This window comes from Alosa pseudoharengus, unplaced genomic scaffold (assembly GCF_046254945.1).
Source record: "Alosa pseudoharengus isolate Yale_2024_CS ecotype anadromous, Long Island Sound unplaced genomic scaffold, YU_APseudo_1.1 YU_APseudo_1.1_scf_20, whole genome shotgun sequence".
NCBI classification, from domain to species: Eukaryota; Metazoa; Chordata; class Actinopteri; order Clupeiformes; family Clupeidae; genus Alosa; species Alosa pseudoharengus.
The window spans coordinates 18,827,077-18,843,606 of record NW_027468664.1 but is presented as its reverse complement, the minus strand read 5'-3'; the positions used below and the strand labels follow the sequence as shown (position 1 = coordinate 18,843,606).

Here is a 16,530-nt window from a genome sequence, read left to right as displayed (position 1 = left end):
ACAAACAAACAAACAAACAGACAGACAGACAGACAGAAGCACAGGTCAAAACAAAAACAAAAACACATACAACCTTACTGGAGGCCCAAACTCTCACAGCTTCCTTATTTATCATCTGCTATGTTTACACTTAAAAAACACAGTCCTTGGCAAAGGACCGACAATAATCAATCTGTGAACTCCTTCAAGCTCCTTTCTTTCCTACACGGAATGGCCCCTGTTTGGATCAGCTACTTCACCCTTACCCTCCTTTTCTCTCTCAATTGATTCTTTCTCCTCGTACTGACCTGAGGTCGATGTTTGGACCTGCCCCTGGTAGACAGTTACCCAGAGGAGAAATGTCAGTTAAAAGAAAGGGGGATAGGCTTTCAGAAAAGGGTGAGTTTGATGTGTGGATTGTGTTGTTTTTTTTAATGTGCCTGCAGTTGCGGAGCTCCTTCAAGCAGGCATTCAGCAAGAAGAAGACCAGCAAGATGCAGTCGCAAGACGACATCGAGGAGATGACGGACTCCTCCCTGCCATCTTCTCCCAAGCTTCAGCATGCCAACAGACAGGGCAGCATACAGGCGCTCCGGGCATCCCCGTCCACCACAGAGTGAGTGCCTGATCACCACACACACACACACACACACACACAGTCATCCATAGAATGCACAAACACACACACACACACAGTCATCCATAGAATACACAAACACTCACACACACACACACACACACACACACACACACACACACACACACACACACACACACACACACACACACACACACACACTCCCACTGCAAGACAAAGGTGAATTCTTTATGCAATTAATACATTCTTAATGCTTATATGTTAACATACACATGTCTGCATACTGTATACACATAGACATACATGCACGCACCAACCACATGCAGTACCTATGCTAATACTTAAGTGCTATTCCGTTTAAACCTTTCATGAACACACTGAAATATTCATGTTGGAAATACACATGTGATGTACAAAGCACTTCGGAGAACATTGTTTTCTTTTTTTAGTGAAGACCTTTCTTAATTAGACAAGCCTTCCTTTCTGCTTCTTTTAACTGAATTTGTCTCTTGTTGCTTTTTTATTTGTTTTCCTTCTTCTATAACATGCCTTTGATCATTTCATCCTTATCCCATGTCTGTGTGTCTGTCTATCTGTAGCAAGTGTTTTTGTGATAGCAAGTCCTCCCCACTTTGGATTCCAAAGAAAAGGCAAAACGGCCATGTGGTCTACAAGCATCGGTCTCGGTAACCATGGGGTAGCATGCTGGGAGAGAGTTTGCGCTTGCGGTTGGCGTGTTTTCATCTGCATCTCCTAATACCATCAAAACACAAACAAAAATACAACATCAGACAAGCTCAAATGTCATTAAAAACAGCAGGGAACAGCTTGTAACAGCTGACACAAAAAAGCAAACTCAATGTATTCCTTTTTGGTGCACTGGATCAACAACAAGCCAAAGTTAGCCTCGGTTAGTGATGCTAGGGTTGCAAGTTCAATTTGAAGAACATTTTTCTTAGAAAAAAACACAGATAATCCCTGTCTCAACGCCACTTTAAAGCCAGTGTGGATGAAAACATCTCCTAAATGACTAAGTGGACATTATTGTGTGGCTTAATTAACTCAAGTCTCCTTTCAGAGAGCGGTCATAGCCTTAGCTTAAAGCATTCCCGCTTAGCTCATCTGTGGAACGTGTGGGTTTTACCCCTCCTAACACGGACAAGGAGTGCTCTCTCTCTCCCCTTCAGCTGCGGGGGAAAAAAAGAGACATCCTTTCTGTTAGCCGGCAGTGACAGGCGTGGTGGGTTTTAACATCCGTGGTGTGTGGGTCAGCAAGAGCTTTGGGCTCGTCTCAACGTGTCTCAGAAGAAAAAGAGGCCCTGACAGGGTCTCGCAGCAGTGCCCCACAGCTGCCTGTGTAGAGGAGATGATGCCGTGTGCGCAGGGTCTGAAAGTCAATTCTCGGGCGTCTCCAGGCTAGAGCGTGGGGTTGTGCTATTGCCTGGAAATTAAGACATTGTGGGCGATTTTACGCAAGTCACAGTGGATTTTATTGGTTTGCAGTTTTGTGTGTGTGTGTGTGTCTGTGTCTCTGGCTCGTTAGTTAGGAAATGAAAAATGCTGTGCCCTCTCCTTTAAGTATCTTTACTCCCCTGCCATGTGTATGCCTTGTGTTTCATATTACATGATCTCTGCAAACGATGCCCTAATTCCTCCAACGTCTTCTCTCCGGTGTGTGTGCACAAGCGGTGTCTCTCCCGTTGCATTGTGGGTAACTCTCCGCACCTGTGTGACCTCCCCCGCGTGACCTCTCCGCCTCCCCCCCTTCTCCCCCTCTCTCTGTGGCGTGTGCCCTGGGCAGGCTGTGCGAGTGCACAGAGGCGGAGGCCGAGATCATCCTGCAGCTGAAGAACGAGCTGAGGGAGAAGGAGCTCAAGCTGACCGACATCCGCCTGGAGGCCCTCAGCTCCGCACACCACCTGGACCAGATCCGGGAGGCCATGAACCGCATGCAGGTGAGCAGGCACACACACAAACACACACACACACAACGCATGTACATGCCTGGACACACACACACACACACACACATACACACACACACACACATGCAGGCACACACACACACACTCTTGTATGAGCATACATGTACACACACACACACACACACACACACACACACACACACAATGCATGTACATGCCTGTACACACACACACACACACACACACACACACACGTGCAGGCACACACACACACACACTCTTGTATGAGCATACATGTACACACACACACACACAGACACACACACACACACACACACACACACACACACACACACACACACACACACACACACACCTGCAGACACACACACATGCAGGCACACACACACACTCGTATGAACATACCGTACACACATCACATATGCAGGCACACAAACACTTGTATGTAAGGTGCACGCACATACACACACGTGCAGACATGCAGGTGCATGCACGCACACACAAATACATACACATATATACAGAGAGAGAGAGAGAGAACCACAGTGTATGACCAGATTCACATATCCGTTATATATGCTGTGTACTGTATGCACACATGAGAAATCATATTCATGCAGACTCATACACATCATTTCATACTATGAAAATGAAACCAGACAACTCAATAAAGCTGACGTGACCCTTCAGAGATGATGTGAATACAGTTTGTGGGTTTAATAAAGAAGGACTCCGCAGACTGCAGGGAATGGTATCTGGGCTTTAATCAGATGTCCTGTCTCATCTAGGTCCCAAGACTCATAAAGCAGATAGAAGTCTAATAACATACTGTTGTTCCCATAGTCACACGCTATTCCTGAGTTTAATAAGTTTCATCAAAACACTGGAGAATCAAAACACCACAGAAAATAAAATAAAACTGACTTCTAACATATGGCATGAAAGCTATGCATTAGTTTCAAGATTTCCTATAGGGTATGGGGTTGTTTCTATCTCTCAAACCTCTTTGAAAATGACTGAGCAAGGAAATACATCTATTATAAATGCCATGTATTATTCTGTTAATCAATCAGTGATTTTGCAATGGGAGCTTTAAGTGGGAGTTAATGAGAGTGCTGTCTGTGATCAGAGAGTGTTGAGATAGCAGTGGAGCTGGAGTCCAATCTCCAGCGAGCAGACCATTAAAAGGCCAAAGCCTGCCAGTGTTGCTAGACTCCCCCCAGAGGGCTGGTGTGACTGACTGGTGTGTGGGGCCACCATGTCCAATCTGGGACTGCAGCTTAGGTGGGCCACCCTCTGGGCAGCCAACCGTGACGCTGTCAGCCTATGGAACTAATGCAATATGCAGTGGGGGGGGGTGGGGGGGTGGGGGTGGAGCAGATTTGCAGTGTGCTGTCAAGGTGACCGAAGGGTCAGGTGGTTGTTGCTAGCGGTGATCTCAAACTCCCAGTGGAGCCACACAGGCGAGACAAACACCTCTGACTGCCCCGTGGGCAGAGAGCTTGTCCTGAGATGCCTCCTCTCACACGAAAGGTTGTCAGCTGAACTGTCAAACCAGCAGTAACAGAACATGGAAAAATTGAGAGCAAAAGAGTGAGAGAGAGAGAGAGAGAGAGAGAGAGAGAGAGAGAGGAGGGGAGCCACAGAAAGGAAGACATGGGAAAGGGAAAGAAATGAAAATAAAGAGGAACACAGATGAAGTGAAAGAATACAGTGAGAAAGTGAGAAAGAGATGGAGGGTGAAAAGGTGAACGAGAAGTTGTCTGAATGCAGCATTCGCTTTGTTGTCACAGCGACAAAATCTCATTTAAGTCAGCTAAGCATTGACCGCCTGTGACAAGCACTAAGTAGTCTGATAGAACAACAACTTGTGAATGGACTGATCCCCAACTCTCAGATCTCTCTTGTGTAATATGACTTGACTATGAATATGGCCGCTTTTTCATCTTCTCCGTGTGCAGAGATTACCGATGAAGATTAAAAGCAAGCCGACACTCCGTGCAGGAGTAATACTGCTCCTTCAGACAACAATGCACAAGCGAAAGAAAGAACTTTTGGCAGAGTGAAAATGAACTTTCTTTCTCAGCCCAAATCTGCTTACCTCCCCGTGGAATGAGGGTTTTTTTTTCTGTTTGAGTTTCTTTAACTCTTTTTTCCTGTAATCTGATTACAGCCACTGAGGTTTGCATGTGAAGATCAGGCAGGCAGAGGGAGATGCATGTGTTTGTCAGATTGCAACAAATCAGCTTTTGTTATGAATGTTTCATTTGCCATACCAAATGTAGATCAAAGTGCAAACCCAAAACTTGTAACAGCATAGCTGTGTTCAATTCTACTGTACACAAAAGGCAAGCTAGTTACATGACAGTCAACAAATATCTTTTGGACAGCCACTGCCACATCAAGAGCATCTGAAAGAATACTGTGCCAGCTGTAATGACCATGGTTATTCCGCAAGCTCAAGGGCATGTTGTACACTGTTTTTTTGTTCACTTTAACACAAACTTTTCTCTCTGCACTTTCTTTGCCATCAGCTGAGTCTTGTCCCCTGTAGATTCACATGATCTGTCCACACTTGTTAAGCTTAGAGACATGCATCACCGACAATGTTCTTCTCTCCCCTCCCCTCCCCCCACCCTCTCCCCTCCCATCTCCCAGAACGAAATTGAGCTTCTCAAGGCAGAGAACGACCGCCTGAAGTCCAGCGGGAACTCCACCCCGCAGGCTACCCCAGCCAAGACGGCCCGGCCCCCCTCCGAGACATCCAGCACCTCATCCTCATCCTCGCGCCAGTCCCTGGGCCTCTCCCTCAACAACCTCAACATCACAGACACCATCATGTCTGGTGAGTGGTAGGGCCACAAGTCTGCCGTCGTCGGCAGGATCTCACAAAGATATCATGACTGGCTCCTCAGAGAGTGATCACAGGCTCTAGACAAGAGGTCCTTGGTGAAGGAAAGGGGACCTCTGAGGGAGTTAAAGTCTCTTTAATTACACTACAAATTTTAATTGATTCAAGAATTAACTTAATTGGCCCAAACTGCCTCAAGAAAACTGCAGCATTCATTACCCTGTGGTTGCATCATACTTTCAGGCCTATATTAAGTAATGGTTCTCATGGTTCTGTCATTAAAAGTGGGTAAAAGAATATGTCACCGTTCGCCATTATTGCCAGGTGCTCATTATGTAACATGCTTGTCGACAAAAGTTCAGGCATTCTCATACAATCCTCTTCCGGACAATCGGAAAGTACCAAAGGTTACGGTCCACTCTCTCCAGAGCTTGTCCACTTTCCTCCTCCAACATTAGTATTGATTACTATTCCAATTATTCCAAAGTTTCTGTCGCTTAAAAGGCCGTTTGACCGCGGTGCACAGCTGGGGCAGAATGGAGGCAGTGAAGAGTGAAATGGGGATTTTTGTGGGCAGCCGGCCGTGCAACACAACGGCCATTGCCGAAAAAAAAGCCTCTCAACCGCACGTGGCTCTCTTAACGGCCCCCTCGCTCTGCCTCTCCCTGCCCGTTAATTAAAGAGGAGGGAGCGGGGCCATTTCTCTCTCTCTCTCCTTTCTCTCCCTCTCTCTCTCTCTCTCTCTCTCTCTCTCTCCCTCCTCTCTCTCCCTCCTCTCTCTCGGCGGGCACCAGAGCTGGGGCTTAATTGATGGAGGGATGAGCGGCACGCAGCAGTGCGTGGGAAGACGAGTGGCAGAGGGACGTTATCGCCCCGCCGCAGAGGCCACGCGCCAACAAGCCACCCCGAATACAAAGCACCTTACTCACTTGTCCTCTCACACTTGTTCATTTCATTCTTTCTCTTCTCTCTCCGAGTCTCTGGTTCCCCCACTTTTCAAACCCCTCCCCCCAAACTCACCCTTGATCTTTTTTTTTTCTGCTTCTTTTCTTCTTACTTTATCCCTCTCTTCTCTCTCCTTCATCCTTCACTCTTTTGCAGTCAGCTCAGTGTAAAAAGCAGCATCAAAGCGGCAAGCTTTCCTGAGTTATGTGAACAATTCAAAGTGCGTTTTGGAGCCTCAAAGCACTGCCTTGCGCCGACAGATAAACAATAAGTCTTAACTTGCACGCCGCTCATATCAAATTGAGTCATGCCATTTTGCTCACGGAACCGTTTGCCCTTGTACATTAGTTCTGAAGACGTGTATAATGGAGAGTTGAGGACTTGAGGTACTCAGGGACTGTATGACTCATTAGCCATCAGGCTGCCTTTGAAGTTTCCCCTTTGTGAGCCAAAAAATTGTGTGTGTGTGTGGGGTTGTTGTTTTTTTCTGCAGATATTCTGTTGGATGACGGCTATGAAGGGAACCTTCGCAAAGAGGGCCGAAGTGTCAGAATAGTGGTGACGATCCACAGTGGCTCCAACAAGACGAAGGTGATCTTGAAATACCGATTTGATATTCAAGTTTCAGTGCCAATGGTCATTATGTCCTGCAGGATGAACTATACGTAACTATTTTCTATGCTTTACATTGGTAGGGCTCTCAGAGTCAGGAGTACCTCATTGGTTCCATCGGCGTGAGCGGGAAGACTAAATGGGATGTGCTCGATGGTGTGATACGACGCCTGTTCAAGGTCAGTCACTCTTCACAGTAAGAATGTTAAATACTGAATAGAATGGCAGCCAAACAATTGTGGGAGTAAAGCATAAACTGTCTAGAAAAGCATAACTTGTAGTATTTACAAATGTCTTTATCGACAATACAGTATGTATGTTTCAGTCTGGGCCCTTGAGCACCATGTAAATTAAATTGAATATCTTTAACATGCTGAAGCTCACAGAGCATTGATGATAAACAATTCACTGATATTACTTAAGGAATGAATGCAGTGTCAGTTTTGACAAGGTGGCTGTCTCCTGCTTGCGTTCCCAGGAGTATGTGTTCCGCGTGGACCCCGCGACCAGCCTGGGACTGACCTCAGAGAGCATCATGTGCTACCGGATGGGCGACGTGGTGCGAGGCCAGGCCTCAGAGGTGCCCGAGCTGCTCCCCTGTGGGTACCTGGTGGGCGACAACAACGTCATCACCGTCAACCTCAAAGGTGAGGCGGCCCCGTCGGGGAGCGCTAGTCATCCCTTGCTGACCGACAACCACGTTTGGGTTTTTATTTTGTTTGTGGCTCAGTTTACGTGAGCTTTTGTTGTTTTTGTTGCTTTGCTTTTTATCTTTGTTGTGATGATATCATTTATGTAATCTTTTGAGACTGTAGATGTGAAACAAAAAATATTTTCACTGAGATCATAAAATCTCCCAGGCAGTCCGTCCTGCTCCCATCTCCTCTTGAAGCTGCCTCTTCTTCTCATTTCATGAAAAGTGTCTCTTTTCCTCTCCTCTCCTCTTTCATTGTCTGCCCCCTGCAGGCATGAAGGAGAACAGCATCGACGGGCTGGTGTTTGACACGCTCATCCCCAAGCCTATCATCCAGCGCTACCTGAACCTGCTGATGGAGCACCGGCGCATCATCCTGTCCGGCCCCAGCGGCACCGGCAAGTCCTTCCTGGCCAGCAAGCTGGCTGAGTTCATCGTCACACAGTCAGGCATGGAGGTGTCCGAGACCACCGTGGCCAGTTTCAACGTGGACCAGAAGTCCAGCAAGGTACGGAGAAAGTTGAGATGAAAGGTTTTTTTATATGGTGTTTGTTAAGGGTTCAGTGCTGTGTGTTAATTGGGTTTGTAAGTGTATTATTTAATCATTACAGTTTGGCTAGGGTTTCTTTTCTTTGTCTATGTAGCGCTTTGATCTATGACTGCTACAGTATGTCACAACATTGGATACCGCAGTCAGAATTCTCAATTGCACAATGGTTTCATGTCTTGTTGTGAACTAGAACAGATTGTTTATAAGTGTGTGTGTGTATGTGTATGTGTGTGTCTGTGTGTGTGTGTGTCTGTGTGTGCGCGCATGCGTGCGTGGGTGTGTGTGCGTGCGTGTGCATGTTCATGTTCCCAGGACTTGAGGCAGTACCTGTGCACGCTGGCGGAGCAGTGCAACTTGGAGGAGACAGACATGGAACTGCCCACCGTGGTCATCCTGGACAACCTGCACCACATCGGCTCCCTCAGCGACATCTTCAACGGCTTCCTCAACTGCAAGTACCACACATGGTGAGAGAGGCCCTCCTTACATGCTCCGCTGGGGATGCTGGCATGAGCTGTGCACTCTGCTGGTGCATATAATGATTATAATGATGATGATGGCTGTGATGTTGTGTTTGATGATATGTGTTAAAAACTTCATTAAACGGAACCATAAACAAGTGATAAGTTAATGCATTTTGTATGTTAAGTATAGCAAAGAGAAACCATTTAGTGTGTTAGTGGGTGTGATTGCACTCAGGGGGTAATGTACTGTTTAATTTTGTTGACAATGTTACATGTGACATGTCTAATTCTCTTTCTCTCTCTCTGTCTCTTCCCTCCCTCTCTCACTCCATCCCTTTCTCTCTCCCTCTCCCCTCTCTCTCTCTCTCTCTCTCCTCCTCCCTCCCTCCCTCTCTCTTTTTATGTGTTTCTTACAGCCCCTATGTTATTGGAACCATGAATCAGGGTGTGTCTTCGTCTCCCAATCTGGAACTTCATCACAACTTTAGGTACAGGATTTAATTTAATAGTTTGTGATAGTAATATGGGTTGTCTCAGTAACATAACTAAAACCAGCTGTAGATAAACATAATTTAAAAAGCTGAAATAGAGACTGTAGTGCACATGTAGTATTTGCAATGACAGTGTTCTACCACAAGGGGGAACTCGTTGATGGTAGTACACACAACTTGATTTGGGAGAAAAAGAAAATACCCTCGGACAAGTATATTACAGGAGTTACTAAGAAACTGAATGCATTTGCTTAATTTTAACAGTTTGTTGAAATATCTCACAATAGCAAATAAAAGTATAGCTAATTTGTCATTCAGAGCAGGTGTCCAACTTGCCCACTGGGTCAACAGAAAATAACCCAAAGACCTAGGATGGTTTTGAAAGGAATATATAATGAGTGTAGCTACCTGCACCAGTAAAGCTACCTACAAATACATCTGTCTAGTTTGTACTCAAATTGGCATGCCCACATGAACGGTGTGCCCATGGTGTGCAGGTGGGTGCTGTGTGCCAACCACACTGAGCCGGTGAAAGGCTTTCTGGGCCGCTTCCTGAGGAGGAAGCTCATCGAGACTGAGATCGGCAAGAACATGCGCAGCAATGACCTCATCAAGATCATCGACTGGATTCCCAAGACCTGGCATCACCTAAACAGCTTCCTTGAAGCACACAGCTCCTCTGATGTCACCATCGGTGAGATTATAAACCCACACACACACACACACACACACACACACACACACACACACACACACACACACACACACACACAAACACACATACTCAGGTTATATATATCCAAGGTGTTCTTGCGATCCATCTGTTGGATAATATATATTATAAATTATGTATCATCCTGCTCAGTGCATTTTCTGTTATTTTATCTGGTTTGTCAAAAAACTCAAAACGGACTAGCATTATATAAGTATTTGTATATATACCTATTTTGATCCTGTGAGGGAAATTTGGTCTCTGCATTTATTCCAATCTGTTAATTAGTGAAACATACTCAGCACACAGTGAACACACAGTGAGGTGAAGCACACACTAATCCTGGCGCAGTGAGCTGCTTGCAACAGCGGCGCTAGGGGAGCAGTGAGGGGTTAGGTGCCTTGCTCAAGGGCACTTCAGCCGTGCCTACTGGTCGGGGCTCGAACCGGCAACCCTCCAGTTACAAGTCCGAAGCGCTAACCAGTAGGCCACGGCTGATTGACATCAGTCAATCTCTGCTTTCAGATGCATTAAAAACACTCTTTCACGGGAACCTAAAGTCTAAATCCTACATTCTTCAATTCCATTTTTGACACTATTACAAATACCACCCTTAAACAAATCGCTCTGTGTGTAATGTGATGTGATTTATTTTCATCAGGCCCACGTCTGTTCCTGTCCTGCCCCATGGATGTGGACGGCTCGCGGGTGTGGTTCACTGACCTGTGGAACTACTCCCTGGTGCCCTACCTGCTGGAGGCTGTAAGGGAGGGACTCCAGGTAGGTGATCTAGCAGGTCCCTGGGAGTTAGGCGGGGATCACATTGGCCAGCGGCAAGAGGCAGCGGTAATGCAACGCTCAGACCATAATAAGTTCAATCTTGTTCCTATGGTAACACAAACGGTTTGCCTTAACTAACAATTGAATATGCTCGCGTTGTGCTTTGAAAGCTAAACCAAGTTCAACGCTCAGCTTGTTCAAAGCCAAACGATAGAGAACAATAGGAAACCTGCCACTTGCCGCTGGTCAATGTGATCCCTGCCTTACAGGACTGGAGCCCAGCATTGCGCAATCAAGTCAGGGTCATTAAAGTGATTATCAAAACAGAGACATGCTGTGTAATGATGGAGAGAGTACTGCATGTATCTTAAAAGTGCCTTTGGCAAATGTAAGTGTACTTACTCATGCGACAGTAATGTGTTTAATTGCTTATTGATTGATTGAGTAATGGTAATGCCCAAAAATACATAAAGCTATGTCAGATATGCAGTATGTCTCCAGTTAGTATCAACTCTTCCTTTGATGTGTTTTATCAGGTAGTCAAATCCGTTTTAAATTCTTCAACATGATTGTGCTGCTTAGCCATTAGTGTTCAAATGCGCTTTCCCAGTCAAATGTGTCACACTGTTGTCTTTGAGACTAAGTTTAGCTGCCCTGTCTGCATGTACGCATGCCTATATTGAAATGATCATGAATGAGCTTGAATGCTTAACTAGCTTGCTGGTGTGTAATGGCTGACCAGAGCGTTATCTTCCGTCCGTCTCACCCCAGCTGTACGGGAAGCGGGCGGCGTGGGAGGACCCGACCAAGTGGGTGAACGACACGTATCCCTGGAGCTCGGCGTCCATGCAGCACGACTGCCAGTCCCTGCTGCAGCTGCGTCCAGAGGACGTGGGCTACGATGGCTACACCTCCTCCAAGGAGGGCGCGTCCTCCAAGCAGGTCTCCCAGAGCGACACCGAGGGGGACCCCCTGGTGAGGAATCGGATATGCACCGCACTTTTATTGCATCTCTTGGAATTGTTGAGGACAAAATTCAAGAAGTTGCATCCGTGTATCCGTGTGCCATCGTTGCACTGAGCTATTTGATGTGGATATTATGCAAACCCAGATCAAAGTCAAATCGAATCAATCTTTATTTAAATAGCGCATTTTTGTGCAGTGTTGCAAGACAAGGTGCTTAACAATGCAAAGCCCATAGAGAAATGTAATCATATCAAGACAAACAGGACATGAATCAATTTTCAAATTTATATGCTTAGCACAGAATGATAGGGAGTTGTTGTTTTTCACTTTCAGAGGCCTAGTGTTTTTCTATCCGCAAATGCCAGAGTATTTCATCTCAGTGTGGACACCAAATAGGCCACATAATATATTTTCCCTCACAAGAAAATAAACAAATACCCTCAGGCGTAAACAACTATAAACAAGCGTAAACACCACCACCAAGTGAGATTTCTGATCCTGTCCTCCTGCTGGTTTGCAATTCATTTCATCCACGGATTTTAAAAACAAAGATCCTCTTTCCTTGTTTCATCCAGAAGTGCCGGCTCTGGGCCGATCTGTCCATCTCTAATGGGCTTTAATTGATGGCCTGTCAGCAGGAGGTCTCCCACTGTTGACACAAAGAGCCAAGGAATAGAGGGTTGAAAAACATCAACAAACAACAAACAAACGCTATCCTGGACCTATCCTCATTATTTGGCCGACTCCAATTCCTCTGCGGTAGCAGGAGGTGAAAAGGAATGGACTTTGTAGTCCGTGGGCTTCTCTCTGCTCTCTCTGTATCCCAACCACAGGGAGGCTGAGCCGCAGTAGACAGCCATGCAAACCACCAACAGCACAGAGGCCATTTCTGAAAAGCTTTCTGTCACCCGACTGATTTGTAAGGGGAATGTGACGTGATTAGATGGGGAATTACAATAGGGAAATCAGCTACAGACGAATCCTGTTTGCAGCAAGCTAAATTGAATGGGCAAGTGATAAATACAAAGTGATGAGGCTTCAACTGATATAATTGTGGTCTTGTCCACCCTTAAGTCTATACATTTTTCTAAAAGTGTACTTTTGGCTATTATAGCCGAGTTGAGATGTATATTATGTTAAATGTACTTTTCTCTCTTTTGCACATATGGTCCATTGAGCTTTATTGGCTCCATTGAGTTTTATTTCTGGAATATGTTGTTATCCTGTCAGATTCCACTCCTCCAGGAGAACAGTTTGAGCTGAGTGTGTATTAACTGTGTGTGTGTGTGTGTGTGTGTGTGTGTGTGTGTGTGTGTGTGTGTGTGTGTGTGTGTGTGTGTGTATCAACATTTCAGATGAACATGCTCATGAGACTGCAGGAGGCCGCCAACTACTCAAGCGCACAGAGCTGTGACAGCGACAGCGCCAGTCACCATGACGACCTCCTGGACTCATCGCTGGAGTCGGCGCTGTAGACTACTGGAAAGCCCACAGGAGACGAGGATGCGTCCAGTCAGAGAGAGAGAGAGAGAGAGAGAGAGATGACCGAGGGAGAGAGAGAGAGAGAGAGAGCTGGGCAGCTGCCCCTGGGATGCCTCAGAGCTGAGCTGGACTGACCTGCACTCTGGCCCAAACCGCCCTAGCCCAACATTTCTGTTAGCTGTCCCCCCATGCCAGGGAAGAAAGCTCTGATTGTATGTGTTGAGCGTGTGTGTGCGCGTGTGTGAGACAGTGTGTGTGTGTGTGTGTGTGTGTGTATGAGGAGTAGGAGGGCGTTGTTGTGTCCACCAATGACATGTCGTCAGTTGTTTGTATGGCAGGAGTGTAGATCAGCTAAGTCTAAGGATCACACACAGTTTCTCTTTCTTTTCCTCTGTGGCCTGAGCATGACACACATGCTGACACACACACACACACACACACACACACACACACACAATTACATATACACACACGTCATCGGCTGCTCCAAACCTCTGCAACATCAGCCACTTAGAGGGTGATTGCTTGGACCTTTGCCCCAGTAGTCGCGAGCTAGAGCTGAACAGGTGTTTTTTTTCCCCTCCTGAGCTCCTGTGACTGCCGTGGTGGTCCAGCAGGCTTATACTGTTTCACACTGATGTTTACAGTGGGCCGAGTCTTTCTCCCCCCGCCACCATCTCTGCCGAGATCTTCACACACACTCCAACTCGGATGCATGTTCGCTGCCGCCGCCGACACACACCACCCTCCCGAAAAAAACGTGATTTACGAGGAGCCACGCGACACTGGCGCTGTGCTCAAACGTGTGGTTTACTTGCCGCACGCACAAGCAAGCAGCATCGCCAAAGGAAGCACAAGAGGGACTGTGGTAGAACTACTACTGTGAAACAAAGGTCTTTTGAAACACAAACAACAACAGCAAACAAACAAAAACACACAAACAAACAACAATGAAAAAAAAACATGCCACTCAATTCACTGCCAACCAATGGCATCGGGTGGGGGAGGGGTCAGAAGTCATGATCTGAGAAGACAATGTAATGCAAATTCATTTTTTTGACCTAGTGTGTCACAATCTTGCCCCGGTTCAGAATCGGAGGGGATGTCCTCTCCACCCCACCCACCTCCACTTCCTGTTACCTTGCTTTTGACTGTGCAGTGAAATACAGTTGGATATGGAAACCATACGCAAAACGCATAGCATTGGTTCTCAATGTGTATGTTTGGTTAGTCATTTATGCACTTGAATCACGCGTTTCACACTTTTTTGTGGTTCATCGTCCTTGACCTCCTGAACAAGCAGCTATTGTATCAACCGTCTGCTGCTCGAGCGGGTCAAGAAAGAGAAACAAAAAAAACGAGAGAAAGTAAGAAATCCCTACTTTCACCTGAGGGACAGAACGAGAAGGGGACAAACCTAAAACTGGTGCTTTCTCGCTGCCTTAAATGTGCTCAGCTCGGAATTAAATTTGAAGCGCTCTTCTGACCTTGAGTCTCTCAAATGCCATCCAAAGAGGATCTGATGACACCTTGTATGTAGTTGTCAATGCTTTTTTTAATAAGTATTTTTTATCTTGAGTTCAGGGTGGAGTCACAAATAGTGTCTCTGAGTTTGTGAAAGGCCACGTTCAGTTTTATTTTTCATATCGGAAGGCGGAAACCTTTCAGTGAATGTGTGCGTATTGAACACACAGGTAGAGTAGACCACTTTGAGAGTTTGCCATGAAGAGATGTGATATTTTTTATTTTGTCACCCAGTTGACCTGGGAAACACTTGAACCAACATGAGCACAATCCAACCTCGTGATTGAGATAGCCTGACAAGCATGTTGTTTTCAGTTTGCTATATATGTAAGTAGGAAATTGACCTTTACTTCTACATGCTATGTAAGCATGTGGATCAAAATAATGAGAAAAAAAAGCATTTTAATTTAATTTATCCTTTTTTATTTTTCAAAAAAAAAAAGTTATGTGGGATTATAGTTTTTGCACAGTTTATCGGGGTAGGGTATTTGTAAATAAAAGTCTTGCACAGTTAATCCAAGAAACATCTGCAAGGTTGATGTTCTACTCTGCTTACTGAGAATTATTGTATTTTGCAAACTGAGAAAAAAAAGAAGAATTATTAGAAAAGCAAACCAACACATTGTCAGAAACTGTTGTATGTCTTGTGATGACTGGTTGTTTTGCCTTTACAAAGCTGCAACGTGTACAGAGACAAGTGTTTGTAGTGTCTCCATAAACGTATGGTAAACCTATCGGAGCTCAATAACAGATAAATGACTCACTGTTTTCAGAACTAAAACTAGTTTGCCAAGACACCTAAAGAAAATCTAGTACTCTCATGCATCTTTACTAGTTTACCTTCAAAGTCCTTATGGTACAATCTCAGACATACACAGAACAGTGACATTGTTTCTTTTTTTACCCTTTAAATGACATGTCACGTGTAGCTGGGTTCTGGGTTTTGTTGCCATTTTCTTTGACATTTTTGGAGGGTTCACCTTGAACCTACTGCCGTTAATCACTGAAAGAGGGATTCTCAGAAAACATTGGGTGCTATTGACCATCAAAACCAACCTCAGAGCATTCATTGCCGGTTACACAACCTCAGGACAATCCTTCTCTTGGTGCTCAACGGGTAGGCCGCCAGAGCAACCAGTTAATGTCCTCAACAACCAGTGGTCTTGTTTGTCCCATAGGCACAGTCTCCAAATGTTTTTTTGTTATTGGAATTTGGTCATTATTAGCGGTGCTCCACAAGTCTGTCTGCTAAACCGTTTGCCAAATAAAAGATCCTCTCAAATGCAAACACGACTTTTATAATTGTGCTAAATAATGTCAAACATCATGTACCTCAGTCTTGACTGCCCAATTGTCTAAAAAAAAAAAAAAAACGTTTCACACCTAAACCTGTGATGATTTCCGTGGGTACTAAACATTATATTCTATTGACTTCCTTTTTTATTGCAAGTACATCTCGGTGAGAACATAGCATTTAGTACTATGAAAATATTTTATTTCCTTTGATTTTATTATTTGGTGGAACATTTGTCCTTAAATGTTTTATATTTTGTACATTTGTAAGTAACATATCATGTAAATATAAAGAGACCACAATTTAAATCATCTGGAGGATTTTGTAGTCTTTGTAAAGCCCTAATAAATGGTATTTGGTGTCACCTTAAAAGATTCCTGTTGTATTTTATTTTATTTGCTGATATGAATATTTCCTACACATGCATAACACAATTAAAGTAAATCAGTGGAGTAGTGTTGCTATTCTAAATCACAACAGAGGTACACAGAAATAGAAGTTTCACTACACTTCAAGGTTCCTTATTTAATGATGCCATGTAGGTCTGTCTGCTTAATCACTATGTGTACTTTGAGAAAGGAAAGATATGAAGAGTTCAGATGCAAAAGCTTCTAAATGCAAAAATGAGATAACAATGGTGAA

The 16,530-nt window shown here is 45.1% G+C and overlaps 1 protein-coding gene across 3 annotated transcripts in view; it reads left to right on the top strand.

Annotated features, from left to right (window-relative positions):
• The window catches only part of nav3 (neuron navigator 3), a 172,833-nt gene extending 156,571 nt beyond the window's left edge, over positions 1 to 16,262 (top strand). For all 3 annotated transcript variants that reach the window (XM_076296784.1, XM_076296783.1, XM_076296782.1), the window contains 13 exons: positions 426 to 595; positions 2,379 to 2,532; positions 5,182 to 5,368; positions 6,813 to 6,910; positions 7,015 to 7,110; positions 7,410 to 7,578; positions 7,898 to 8,133; positions 8,488 to 8,642; positions 9,056 to 9,127; positions 9,628 to 9,824; positions 10,504 to 10,622; positions 11,394 to 11,597; positions 12,944 to 16,262. In XM_076296784.1, the coding sequence (XP_076152899.1) occupies positions 426 to 595; positions 2,379 to 2,532; positions 5,182 to 5,368; positions 6,813 to 6,910; positions 7,015 to 7,110; positions 7,410 to 7,578; positions 7,898 to 8,133; positions 8,488 to 8,642; positions 9,056 to 9,127; positions 9,628 to 9,824; positions 10,504 to 10,622; positions 11,394 to 11,597; positions 12,944 to 13,063 (1,977 nt within the window). In that variant the 3' untranslated portion in view covers positions 13,064 to 16,262. The remainder of the gene's footprint in view (positions 1 to 425; positions 596 to 2,378; positions 2,533 to 5,181; positions 5,369 to 6,812; positions 6,911 to 7,014; positions 7,111 to 7,409; positions 7,579 to 7,897; positions 8,134 to 8,487; positions 8,643 to 9,055; positions 9,128 to 9,627; positions 9,825 to 10,503; positions 10,623 to 11,393; positions 11,598 to 12,943) is intronic.
• Positions 16,263 to 16,530: the final 268 nt, after the last annotated feature.